Raw genomic sequence first — 13,607 nt, forward strand, 5'->3', positions numbered from 1 at the left:
GGGTGGCACCTATTTTTATACTATAGACTGCTATGAAGGTCGATAGGCCCCAAAACATTGGTGGGTGAGAGGAAAATGGAGGAAATTGTGAAATAAGTAACGTCGAATTTGTAGATTATTTCAAGCGATGCAAAATTGATTCTCATAGTCATGGGTATAGGAAACACTCTCCTGCTGTCTCAGTGCACAGCGTACCTGCTGGCACTGGTGCTATCCTTTTTCATGGCGGTTCCTATGGGGCAGAATCAGAGGAACTTTGACGGTAAATGCTTGTTGTATGCCCGGGGAACATGGAGCGTGAACTCCACATCAGATGTTGGGTGGAAGATGGACATCACCTACTGGGGCTCCCAGTCCGTCTGTAACTACTCCATCTACATGGGCATCGTCACAATGATCGTGGCCTTTGTACAGGTCGTGAGGACCTCGTACTTCCTGTATAAGGGCCTGGACAGGTAATGGAACTGAACATGAACTAATCTTGTTTTGTAACTTCCATTTATGATTTTGTTTTTGTTACTACAATGGCAAAGTTATTTTACTCTGTCTGCTGTGCGTATTTTGGTCATTGAAATTGCATTGTCAATGTAATTGGTAAATACATGCTAACACATAGTATAATACATTTGTAATAAACCATTCTCTCTCTCTCCATTGTGATAATACAGAGCTACAGTTTGCAATTCGTGTGAATCTATCATCATCATCGTGTAAATTGTAGCCACTTCAGTTGACATAATCTGAGATATCTTATTTTGATTGGATATCCCACTCCTTCACCTGTCCAATGTTGAGCAGTGAAACGTACAAAGGTGTATTGAAAACTTCAAAATTATGTTGGCTTGTCTGATCAAGCATCACTTTGTGTCATGTAATCATAATTAGTGGTGTCATGTGACAGTCACATGTGGAACCAATGAAACATGAAACAACTACAAAGCATTAGACTGCCCTCACAAGCCTGGCATCACATCCAGTAAAGGGATGAGCGGCCTAAATTGGAATATGACCTTCCTACCTGGCCAAAAGGATCTACTCTACTCTACTCTACTCTACTCTACTCATATCAATGCATTGTTCTAGGTGTGAAATTAAGGTAGTAAGGAATGGTGGCTGTACATGAGAATGGTCCCCATTCTTCCCCAATTGTAAATCATATTAGCTACTTTTTGAACATTGCCACTGTAATATTATTATGAAATATGATAGCTGCATTTGGTGAAGTGTTCAAAGGAATCCTTGAACGAGGACATCGGTGATGTCATCTCGGGAGACAATGGGTTCTTCTGCACCACTCAGTCCGGTCTTCCATGAGCGATCAAAGCTCTGTTGTAGATATGTCACTGAGCCCAGCATCCCTTTAAAAACATCAATTTATTTTAATAGTTTAATGTTTATGACACATGACGCCTTCTTTCAATTCTTACACAAAACCCATGTTAGAAATCTACCTGCACCATTTCTCTTTCCAAAATGTATTGGATTTCAAAATGTACAACAGAAATACTGCTAGAGTGTCTAATAAATCATTGTTCCCATATTGTAACCTGTGTTGTTTACAGCTCCTTCCTGGATGCCTTTGTCTCCTTTGTGGTGAACTTCATCCTGACGACGATGTTGTTCACATCTGCCCTGATCGTGACCATGGGGCTGTCTGCCTGGTGTCAGGAGGTCACACAACACATCTCCATGTCAGTTCCTCCTTCATTATGTTTCCATTTAGATCACCATAGAAGTCTTAGTTTTTAATGATTGTGGAGATGTTTATGTTGGTGAATTTGTTTGTATGTATAATCCTGTTTGTTGCATCTTTTGAAAATACACATTTTCAAAAAAGTCAGGCATGGTTATTCATATCAAGACATTGTTGTACTTGTATATGGCAAGCAGCAGTTTGTGTTTTGGACTTTTGGTACTGAACATTTCTTTCCGAAGAAGCTACTAGTATATAAAAGTAAATCAAAAGAAGTTCTTGAAGAGCAGGCTATTGCTGGCTAACAGCTCATTATGTATACAAAGCTTAATCTCTTGTCCAGACTTGTGCATTATTGTGAGTTTGTACCAAATACAGGTGTGAGGAGGCCCAGTATTCAAGCTGGCTGAACTGGAAGGGGATCGACACATCATCCTTCTACATCCAGTTAGGGATGGTTCAGGTCAGTACAGCCATCAGCCCATGTACATATGCATGTAGCACATCCTTGTACCACAGCTTTTATATTCATTCTACACGACATGTGGTATATAGAATGGAACCTATTTTCCAGTTGTATTTGCAACCAAATTTGGTTCAGTGCTGGGAACTCTTCACTGAAAAGCACTCAGGTCCTGCTATTTGTGTTTAGTAACTGTCTTGTGACTTACTTTCAAACAACTGTTTTCAACTCTGAAGTGGTTGTGACCATGTGATTCCTTATGTACAGTTTGGCAGCTGGTGTGGCTGGGTCTGCTGGCTGATTGCGACCATGCTGACTGGTCTGAGGGTCTACAACTACCACCAGCGCGAGGACATCCTGCGTAGTCTGCAGCGGGAGAAAGACCGCATGCTCGGCACAAACACAGAGCAGAGGCCCTTACTCATCTAGATGACAAACTCTGTTAATTATTGAAAAGAGGAATGTCTTCATAGCCCATCCAACACTGCTGTGGACTGGTAAACCAGGGGGTGGTTGAAGTTTTGGTGAAAATTTGGTATTGCAGTCTATGCATATTGGATGCTACAAAAATTTCCATTTCCAGGGCCAAGGAAAAACTTGGCAACCTGGTAACATGTTTGGTTGCAATAAAGGGACAAATTGGAGAAGTTGTTGCATACAGCATTTGATTGAAAACAAGTCAAGGTACACTTGTTTTGTTCAGATGTTGGTTAATGGTTGATGTGTCCAACAGTTTTCTCATGACTCATTTCATAGTGTTCAAGTTTTGCATTGACATGACATGCTATTGGTATGGTATACCAGCCTAACAAAGGATTGGAAGAAGAGCGTGAATTACACAAGCTTGGACATGTGTAAAAAATATAAGTCAATATTACTTAAAGTTGAAGCACTGCAACCTGTATTATCAGACAGACTAACAGTATTATTTTTAGCTCTACATTTCATATACAAGATGATTGATATTACTTTTTTGCTGGTCTCTGTAACTGTATCAATATTTCTATATCATACAAAATTGGGTCTGCTGAAGCTGATGAAAAAACATGTACTAAGTATTTTTTTTTCTGTTCAACCAAGATATTCTAGTTTAATCTTTGGATTAAAGTATATTAGTGGCTACTGAGACAGTGGATTATATTGAAGAAAGGTGGTTATATCTCTTCCAAAAAGCAGGGTGTATTTAAAGGTTGCAAGAATGCAAGTGGCTGTTCCTTATTATGTGTTTCTCTATAATTGGTGCTGAAAATGCTTAAATCCTTATCATTTAAACTGCATAGTACAATGTGTTATAAGATGCATTATTGTCTAAGCACCATGATGTACATAATTTTCATGAATGGAATCCAAATCTAATTAACCAAGTTGCAATCTTATCCTTCACTGCTTAGCCCTTGTAATGTTTAATAAGTTTATATATGTTTAAACTGTTGAAGAAGTCTGTGGTAACGTGGAGCTGATACATATAGCTGTCAGTGGTGGTTGTGGAGGGGGGGGGGGTTGTTGCACTGTAGCTGGTTATGTGCTTCAAATGCTGCTTATGTATGATGGTGTCTTACAGATATATATTTTGCATACCCTTTATATAGTATGTTATGGTGGTAATACTTCAGTATGGACCTGGCTGATATATGTCTGATTTGTTCATAGGGACCCCAAATCTCCCCCAACGTGTCTTCAAGTTTAAATTTCTAAGGCACAAACCAGAAAGAACCCTGGGGCTTATGTACAAGTAGTTTAAACAAATTTCTTCTGTTGTTTTCCCATTGTACCTTTCCTTCTGTTAGAATGCACAAACCAGTAAGAACCCTGCGGTTTATGTACAAGTAGTTTTAAAAACTTTTCTGCAGTTGTTTTCCCATTGTATCTTTCCTTTTGTTTAGAATATAACTCTTTTCATTATTTTATTGCAGTTTTTCTCCTGTGTTCACAAAGCCCCAGCTTTGGTCCTTTCTGGTCTGTGCCAAAGCATTTCAACATCTCGGCAGTCTAAAGAATTAAGTCTGATTGATAGTGGTCTCTTATGCATCCCATTGTAAAACATAGCAACCTAGAATTTAACAGCTGATTTGCAAATAAATAAATACTCCAAACATTACAACAAGTATGATATTGCAACTTTTTCCCACTGTATACATGCATACACGTTGCAAACTAGTTGCCTTTATCAGTTCATTTAACATCTTCAGTCATAGTTTTTACTTTGAAAGTTTGATATTTCTTTGATACAAGTGTGGTGATACTGTAATACCATACGTGAACCACTTTATAACTTGCACTTATACTAGTACATAAAAATCTACTTACTCCTCAATGATACTAGTAATTTCGTTCATAACCCAAACATTGAAAGAAGAACTATGCCAGACTTGCATGCTGGCTTATGATGCCAGATGTTAAATGATTAAAGGCATGGCGTTAATCACGCGATAGCTTTTATCCTCAAAAGTATAGATAAATGTCTCCCTGGTCTCTTGGGTTGTTGTTTGGACTTTAAGATTTACACCTACTTCGTTCTCAAATGATGTACACCTTCATATGTCCCAATCTGTCACGAGACTCCTTTATGCGGATACGGGTATTCAAATCTCAAATTGAATCTGCAAGTCTGACTATTGCATTTTATCCATTGCCATGTTCTCGTAAATGTAGTCGCTATTCTCAGACTTCGCGTCTGCCTGTGCTTGTCCTACCGCCCCGTTAACGTTGTTGTGCGCCTTCTCCTGACGCCCGTTAGTTTTGGGTAGGTTGTACTCCGTCTTGTCCGGATCGTCTAGACCCTGAATTCCACGCTTCAGGAGATCGAACACCATGGCCAGGAACGCCAGGCCGCTGGCAATCCAGAAGAAGATGAGGATCTTGTAGGCGACCCAGTATGACTTCCCTATCTGTACTCCCGCCACATAGTCCCCGAACCCGATGGTGCTCAGCGACACGAACATGTAGTACAGGGACTCCAGGTACGCCCAGTTTTCCACAAGTGAGATGATCAGCGCCGGTAGTAGGTAGAACAGAAAGAGACCAAAGGTAAACAAGCAAAACCAGATGACCCTTTTAACAGTATTGGCGTTCCATCCCTTGGAGATGTACATTCGGACGGCTAAATCTCGGACAAGTCCGCCAGGTAGCCTGCCCACTCCGTCAAGGATAACTAAGTAAATTGGGATGCCGATGAGTCCGTAGACAACACAGAGGGCCTTCCCAGCCCAGGTGCTTGGCGCGATGTTTCCATACCCTATTGTAGTGACCAGGGTTAGGGAGAAGCCGACGGCGGGGATGAAGGACCACTGTGGCGGGGAGCTGTTCTGCTGGGTGCTCAAAGGGTTGAGACCTCGTCTGCCGGCTTGGTGTGCATTCAAGATGATGTCGTCCAGCTGCCTGTGCGTCAAAACCAAGAGAGGCATATCTATGGTCTTAATACATTTTCCTTGTCTGGTCAGGTTCTCCCCCCTCTTGTTTACATCGGTGACGACTGACTGCAGGACCAGTGTCACGTTCTCGGGCGACACGCAGTCTTGTACGGGACAGTCCAGGCCAGGCGCATGAGAAGAACTCTCGGACGTCGTTCCGTGGTGACAGGCGTGAATATCATGGCTACCGACCATCCTTTCAAGTGTGTAAAGCAGTTCGTCTTGTGTTTGGAAAAGCTCGGCTCTCAGTTTTTCTTCCTCGTCCGCTTCTAGCCAGTGGAATATCCCCCCGCCTGCGAAGATGTACCCCACAAACACAACAAGTAGGCTGATCAACGTTACCTTCCTCATGGCGGAACTTTACAGTGATTGCGCGATCGATACAGACAACCTCGAGCTCCTCCGGTTCGTTGAAAAGAGTGCAACCTTGAGTTTTCTATCAGCCGGGTAAGTAATCACAAGTCGTTAAGATCGACTGTCCAATTCATTGTTACGACGCTGACGCCGGCTACTTGTTGGCGTGACAAGCAAGCTGAATATTTGAAGAGAGCACGCACCTGTTCTGAACGGTGGCTCAGGGTGTCACGCAGGTGCTAGAGTACACACATTACACCTACAAGCCGATACTTAGCGTTACTTAAGCGAGACATTACTTCAGAATACCTGATAGTGAAGTTGAAGCGTCCCATGGTAGTCCCTGAATATCAGTGTCTATTCAAACTCGCGGAGCGACAACAATCGCGGTGTGCCCCTCCCACAAAAGTAGCATCAGGCATGACTTTACTGGCATTGTCCCGACCTGACCCAGGACCCAGCTTTGCGTCACAGCTAAAAAGTAGAGCTGTAAGTAGTACAGTACTAGTATCATGTGGTGTGAAAATTAATCATGCAAATATGATAACCAAGAACCGTCAAGAGGCACCGCCTTTCCGCACGCCCCATTAAAACACCACATAAAATACACATCTTGTTAAAAGACGCATAAACTATCCCATGTGATCATGGCAGCACAGGTCCATTTCGTTTGTCATTAGGAGCATCAATAACAAGAGTCGGAGACCGGCTAATACCTCCATGAAATATTTAGGCCTTCTGCAATTTCTTGTTTTATCTTGTCTCGTGCAGAAAGGGGTTGTAATCAACATAATTTATTTCAAACCTATGCCACTTCCTGACATCAAAAACTATCTGTCACCAAAAGATCAAGATCATAGCATGTCCAGGACAAACAATACAAAACCGGAAGTTCTACTGCAGTAGCAAGGAAAGCCGCCAGGAAGCCCAGAGTCGACCTTGAGCTTCGTCTTCCCAAGACCTACCCACATACCAAATATCATCACAATTCATCCAGACCGTCTTAACTTATGATGACTACAAATACGCGGAAACACAAACACGTGCACACAGACAGGCACAAAACAATACCTCCATTTTCCGGGGAAGTAGCGAAGTGAAATTTCATTGTGATATGATTATAAGTAACGTTATCTGTCCGCAGTTTGTCCACAAAATCTCCTATAGTGTTAGTTTGTGCGCTTGTAGCAGGTTGAAAAACTTCCTTATCATTACTTCATGCCTTTCCCTCAAAACAAAACAAATACTTCATTATCAGGAACGTACTTGCCTTGATGCCATCCTAGTTTGTTTATATCCACTCCCAAATCGCTTCTCGCCTGCGGGTACCGACTACCGGGGCGAACGCAAACTGCATGATGACTTCTCGGTGTGTACTTCAAACTATGCTCAAATCTAACTCGCCGCAGTCTCGCGAGACACCTCAGCGTAGGACAACTTATCTAATACCATATAGGTTCACCATTGAATCTTACTGTGGACCTCCCATTCAATCAATCATTCCACGAAGAAAACAGCCACCCAACTGTCACTAATCATTAGCGACAGCCGGGTGTGTGCTTCCATGGAATGATTGACTTTATAGTGATCTCCCATCTCCATTTGCCACTTTCACTATCATAGTGAAGACAGTGAGATTACAGTCGTCAAGAATTCTTCTTTTCAGGATGCTACTCTGTACCATGGAAAGTGGAAGACCACTCTGTTTTCTTATAACTAGTCACTAAACCTGCCCAGCTGTGGACTTTTATGAAGACCACTAATTTTATAGAGTCTTGAGTTCTTAACAATTGGGAGAGGGTGTGCCAGTGCGGCCATTTTTAGAATGGATAAAAGATAATGTTAGTCTCTATTGTACATTCATGCCCTTTCATGCTAATTACAGACATGCAAACACAAAATTAGTATAATGAAGTACAGATAGCGACAGCCGGACTTCTAATACTAATCTAAAACACGGGTTCTAAAACTATTCTAATACATATTAAAGTTTGGCTACTTCTGGTCTCTTGGTGGTGTCAAAATAAAATGATCAGAACACATGAGAAAATAGATATTGTCGCGGGGAGTGAGGAGGGCGTAGTTCCATTACGATCATGAGTCATGTTGCAGAACGCGAGACATTTTGGCAATTTGATGAATTAACGGAGACTATCCAATTCTAATCAAGCGGGTTCCATCTGCCAAGGATCAGTGATGCCATAACCGTAAAACAGAGTCCAGACTGTGCATGATATTTACCCACCATTGTCTCCTTGTATGATGTACACATCGCAGAGCAACATTCATCACATTCTTACATAACAATTACAACAATGGCATCCTCTTTGTGTTTCGTCCCTACGGTCAGGAAGACGTCACTGTTGATATATGCCCCCATGCTTACTTTTGATGTTTGTGTCCATAAGGACGCGCTTGTCGACGTGACAGATCACCTGTCTTTCTGGGCAGTCAGAGCATAGCAAGGCAATCACAGATGGAAGACTTAGTCTCTTACCCATGCATACAACAGATGCAAAACAATATAACTCAGGCGGAGCTTGGTAAAGATATGCTTATTTCAAATGCATGTACAAAGTTTAAAACATAATTGCTTACGATGACGAACATGCTGAAAAACATGAATTTTCTAAGGAGACATGCCTCGTCACTGCACTGCATACTCAAGTGATTACCTATGCTGAAGGTACATGATGATATCTGACTTAGTTCAAAATCGTAACATTTCCTGAAATATACCATCTACAAAATGATTATATGGACACACATTACTAGAACAGCTAAATGATTAAGTGTGTCTTCTCAGGCGGAACCACAATTTCGTGATCTTAACACATTTTAAAGTGTGCCGTGATATCTACATTACTTCTTAAAGCGTTCAATTAAGTTGCTACCATAGCAATCCATTTGGTACTACATTGTACGTGTCTTATATTATAGACTATTGCATTACATTGAAAGCTTTTTCCGTTTATGTCATCTATTGCAGTGATCGTATACATGGTATCAAGTTCTTCTTCATTATAGATACTATGTGGCACATAGAGTGCATCCGAACTATTTACAGTTTGACCCATGGCCATGGAGTCATATTTTTGGTCCCTTAAGCCACGGTGGTTGGACGAAACTGGCCCTTTCTCTGCGCGTCTACACCCGCCTGATCTGACAATGTCTCCATAGACGCCATTTCTTGGTCTTCACATGCTCCACTGTCTTTGGCGTCTTGTTCATTTGAATCGATGCTCTCTATTCCCCGCTTCATGAGATCGAAGACCATGGCGAGAAACACGAGTCCACAGGTGATCCATATGAACATCAGGGCCTTGTAGGCGCTCCCGTACTGTCTGCCCATCTGTTTACCGACTACATAGTCGCCGAAGCCGATGGTGCTGAGAGAGATGAACATGTAGTACAGCGACTCCGTGTAAGTCCAGTCCTCGGTGGAGGAGACGATAAAAGCAGGGAGCAGGTAGAAGAGGCACAGGCCTATAGCGAAGGTTATAGCCCAGGCGATCTGTTTGACCCTGTTGGCGCTCCATTTGTGAGAGACGTGAGCTTTCTGGGCAATTCTGCGGACCATTTTGCCTAGGAGTGTCCCCACGCCGTCCAGAATGACTAGGTAGAGTGGGATGCCAATCAGGGCGTACACGACACAGAATGCCATCCCACCCACCGTGGACGGTGCGATATGTCCGTATCCTATGGTGGTCACTACGGTCAGAGAGAACCCTACCGCCGATGAGAAGGACCACTGGGGCGGTGAGCTGTTAGTGTCCGTGCTCATGGGGTCCATGCCACGTTGGCCGGCCACGTAGGCCTCGCGTATGTGACGTTCAAACTGTCGACGAGACATGATCAACACAGGTATGTCGTCATCCTCAATACAGTCCTTGTCGGCCGTCAAGTTCGCGACTTGAGCTGTAAGTCTCCTCAAGATGATTCCCTTCAGTATGTTTGGTAGGCTTTGGACAGAGATACATGACGCCCCTTCCTTCTCACACACGTCATCTATCTTAGAACCAACTTTACTGTTTACCAGTCTTTGAGTTGACGTTGGCAGCAAACAAGCGTTCTCCATGCCCTCCGTTGTGTTACGTTTCATGTCGTCAACGTCCTTGTGCATTTTGAAAACTTCCTTCCTGATTTTCTCCTCTTCTGCATATTCCAAGTGGTGGAACACCGCGCCTCCCACCAGCACGTAGAACACGAACGCAAGAACAAGGCCAAACAGCCAGAGGTTCCGCATCGTCGGGCAGTAGAGCTGGCTACATGTAACGACGTTACAAACCACTGCAATGTTTCCTCGTCCTCGGTAAAACAGTACTTAGTTATGGCAAAGAAGGTTTGTTGCTGTTGTGAATAATGCAGTGGGCGTACTGGCGTAGTCACGAATGCACGTCAGTTCCAACAAGTGATCAGTCTACACTGACGCCCTTGAAAACAACCCAGACAATAGCGATATGCTCTGGTGCAGGCCAGGCTTCCGCACAGAATGTATTGGTTCGTGGAAAGTACAACATCAGATCCGCACTTCCGGCAAGGTCTGGCACGCAAACCCTAATTACAAGTTCGGGGGATTATGGTCGTACGCATTGACTTACCTCAAATATTTGTTACCGTTGAAAGTGGCTATATCGCTCTTGAGCTAGCGACTTTTCCTCCGGATCCAAACGACAGCTTCGGTCCGCCCGAAGGATAAGCTCGCTGTTCCCTCACACGAAGGCGAGGGATGAGTTATCGCTCGTACCAACAGAAATAACAGCTTAAATCACTGGTCTCATAACAATAGACTTTGGGGGTTTCAGCTCTTAACGTTTCTGTGTGCAAAGCAAATTAGACAAAGTCGATTGTCCCTCATACTTCAAATCAAACGTGCGATATGGCAACAAGTCCATGTCATAATGAGTCAGATCTTTTGCTCGGTGGCGTTTCTGGCATCAAGGCTAATACACAGGAAGTGTGGGCCGTTTTCTTATAAGGGTTAATTCATTCACAGCTGACGAGGGGGGGTTTAGAACGAAGTTGCCGAAAAGGTCGCCTTCTCAGTTAGTTTACCAATCTACTCTGTGTCAAACTCCTTTTGACCATTCAGCAGTATTGTTTTATGGCAGGACGTTTGCCCAACCTCCCCGCTAACTGTCAGATCAAGGAAGATGGAGCAGTCTGGATTACAGGTGGGTCCCCCGGGAAAACAAAGCGCGCACCTGTTGACGCTGCTTCCCTCGAGGTTAAAGATCATATGCACCTGTCAATGCAAAACTTGGAGGGGTTGTTACGGCGTGGGCGTGGGAAGATCATTCCTGATGCAGAACATTTAAAATTTCTACGTTCATACAACTTGCTAAATCCGGCCTATCAGACACCAATGTCCGAGCATACCTTGAGACAGAGTTTTATCGTATTTAGAAATCCTGGCTTCCGTTTTCAGTCTGATTCAAATACCAGCTGCCCATGCATTGGGACGGTGAGAAAGAATCAGTCTCTCCATTTAAGATAATCTTGGGATTAACTGCTATGTACTACTTAATCGTGTATTATAGACTATGTGTTTTATTTTATCTATCTATCTATTTATTTATTTATTAGGCAAGCCCCTGAAGGACAGAATAAAAACAACAAATTGGGTTTTGAAGAATGTGTCCAATCTCTACTGTACATGGCTGCAAGGAAAAGGAAAGTTCTAACAGATGCATACACCTGTATCGTCTGATGATATCAGAGTCATAACTGCACAGAATCGTTTTTATTGTGCAATTCATAAAAGCTTCATCTTTGACAACAGTTCAGATCAGAACACAGTGCAGAATAACATGCAACATAAGTACGAGAACTACCCTCTACACAATACAGTTTCAAGTTCATACAGTAGTTTCTAGACTCCGGGCTTCCTCTACCTCCAATGCACTGCTCTCATCGCCACCGTCCTTTCGGGGACCCCCTATCCTGGTGTCTAGTCCTTTAATCCCTAAAGAGATGAGCTCGAATATCGTTGCCAGGTATTCGATCCCGCAGAGGATCCAGGTGAAGATCAGTATGATGTAGCCTGGCCAGTACGTCACTTCCGCTTGCTGTCCGACAACATAGTCTCCAAACCCTATGGTACTGAGAGAGATAAACACATAGTACAGCGTTTCGAAGAATGTCCAGCCCTCGACAGACCAAATCACCAAGGCGGGCATTAGAACGAACAAAATCACACCGAGCAGAAGTAAAGTTATTCCCGTTAGCCTTTTAATTCTCTTCGGGCTCCATTTGGGATGGTCCTCGTGTACCTTGAGCGCCGCCTTGCGAATCTGGTCTCCCACGTGATGAGCGACGTTAGTGACGAGGACGGCCGTGAAGGGGATGCCGAACAAGGCGTACAGAACACAGATCGCCTTACCGACAGCGGAGGCAGGTGCGATGTGCCCGTATCCCATAGTTGTCACCACAGTTAAGGCAAAGCCCAGTGACGCCTGGAAGTCCCATTTCCTTCTTGTCTGTTCCTGTTGTCCGGTTACAGGATCCACGCCTTCCTTCCCGGCCTGGGCCGCTCGCCTGACTATGGATTCCAGCTCTTTGTACGACAGGATCACCAGAGGGATGTCACTGGTCCTTACACAGCGATCCGTGTCATCCATGTCTTTGTGTAGATCAGTTATGATACCGTCAACGCGACGTACTTTTTCTCTGAAGGACTCCAGGACTGCTGACAGACCTTGGTGCCCACAGGATACGTGACCGCCGTCCATCTCAGTGATATTGTGTTGTCTGGCAGCTGGACTTAACGTTTCTTCATGGCTAATGTGAACCGTTTCACCTGCTCTCGATACGGCTTGAGAATGTAAGTGTGTTGCATGCGTCGTGGCTAAATACTCTTCGGCCTGTCCTTCTAAGATCTCCCTCAAGTCAAAAATTTCCGGTGGACTTTCCTGGTTCTCCTTCTCGGACTCTATGTAGTGAAATATCCCGCCGCCCAGAATGACGTAAGCTACATACCCGCAGAACAGCACCGCCACCGTTCTCATCCGCATGGCGACACCTGTTGACAGGAACGGCGGGGGAAAACATTTCCCGTACTCGTACTGCGTCCCTAGTTTGTCATGTACTGCTACTAAGTCACTTCTGACCTTTGCCCTTCAAGTACACCCTTTGTCCGTTTGGACTGAACTATGTCGAAGGCAGGGACAAACATATATGTACTTTATGTAATGGATGAGCTGCCTTCTATGACTCTCAGTTCACTGGACGAAATTATCTGCGAGTCTCTCTCCTGTTATGATATAAGTCTTTCCATGATTGGATACTACTATATCACGCAATGGACTGACCGTCTAAATCTAATGCCTACGGGTCCAGAGAGTGGTCCATTCCGCGGCTCTAAAACGGGAAGTGCAGTTTGTACTGTTTACTCTTGGTTTGATGTTATCGATCTTGGTTCGGTACAATAACAAAAGGCGCAGCGTGCACGTGAGACTGACGATACTGTTGGAATAAAGGGACTCTAATCCCGCTTGTGTTTAGTTTCGTCAAGCTTTTAACAAATGTAAATTCCGGAAGTGAAAATAGGGCCACAAAGTCGGGCACTACATTCTGACTAGTGACTGCACCTCAGACTGACTTTTCATTTGTTTAGGGGTATGTTATATTTGACGTCTGTAAATGAGCGGGCCTACATTGTGCGCAAGGTTTGGTTTCATCCCTGTCT

At 43.7% G+C, this 13,607-nt stretch overlaps 3 protein-coding genes across 3 annotated transcripts; 1 reads left to right on the top strand and 2 right to left on the bottom strand.

Annotated features, from left to right (window-relative positions):
- Nucleotides 1-20: 20 nt before the first annotated feature.
- LOC136433458 (transmembrane protein 179-like) lies at nucleotides 21-4,251 on the top strand. The gene is made up of 4 exons (XM_066425694.1): nucleotides 21-455; nucleotides 1,563-1,691; nucleotides 2,072-2,156; nucleotides 2,424-4,251. Exons 1-4 carry the CDS (start codon nucleotides 151-153, stop codon nucleotides 2,583-2,585), a joined length of 681 nt encoding a protein of 226 aa, XP_066281791.1. The 5' UTR covers nucleotides 21-150; the 3' UTR covers nucleotides 2,586-4,251.
- Nucleotides 4,252-4,309: 58 nt separating this feature from the next.
- LOC136433457 (potassium channel subfamily K member 10-like) lies at nucleotides 4,310-6,393 on the bottom strand. Its single transcript, XM_066425693.1, has one exon. The coding sequence runs from the start codon at nucleotides 5,915-5,917 to the stop codon at nucleotides 4,769-4,771; it is 1,149 nt and encodes a 382-aa protein (XP_066281790.1). The 5' UTR covers nucleotides 5,918-6,393; the 3' UTR covers nucleotides 4,310-4,768.
- Nucleotides 6,394-8,038: 1,645 nt separating this feature from the next.
- On the bottom strand, nucleotides 8,039-11,533 carry LOC136433460 (potassium channel subfamily K member 17-like). Its single transcript, XM_066425696.1, has one exon. The coding sequence runs from the start codon at nucleotides 10,164-10,166 to the stop codon at nucleotides 9,024-9,026; it is 1,143 nt and encodes a 380-aa protein (XP_066281793.1). The 5' UTR covers nucleotides 10,167-11,533; the 3' UTR covers nucleotides 8,039-9,023.
- Between the last annotated feature and the right edge of the window lie 2,074 nt (nucleotides 11,534-13,607).

Source organism: Branchiostoma lanceolatum, chromosome 4 (assembly GCF_035083965.1).
Source record: "Branchiostoma lanceolatum isolate klBraLanc5 chromosome 4, klBraLanc5.hap2, whole genome shotgun sequence".
Classification (NCBI taxonomy): Eukaryota; Metazoa; Chordata; class Leptocardii; order Amphioxiformes; family Branchiostomatidae; genus Branchiostoma; species Branchiostoma lanceolatum.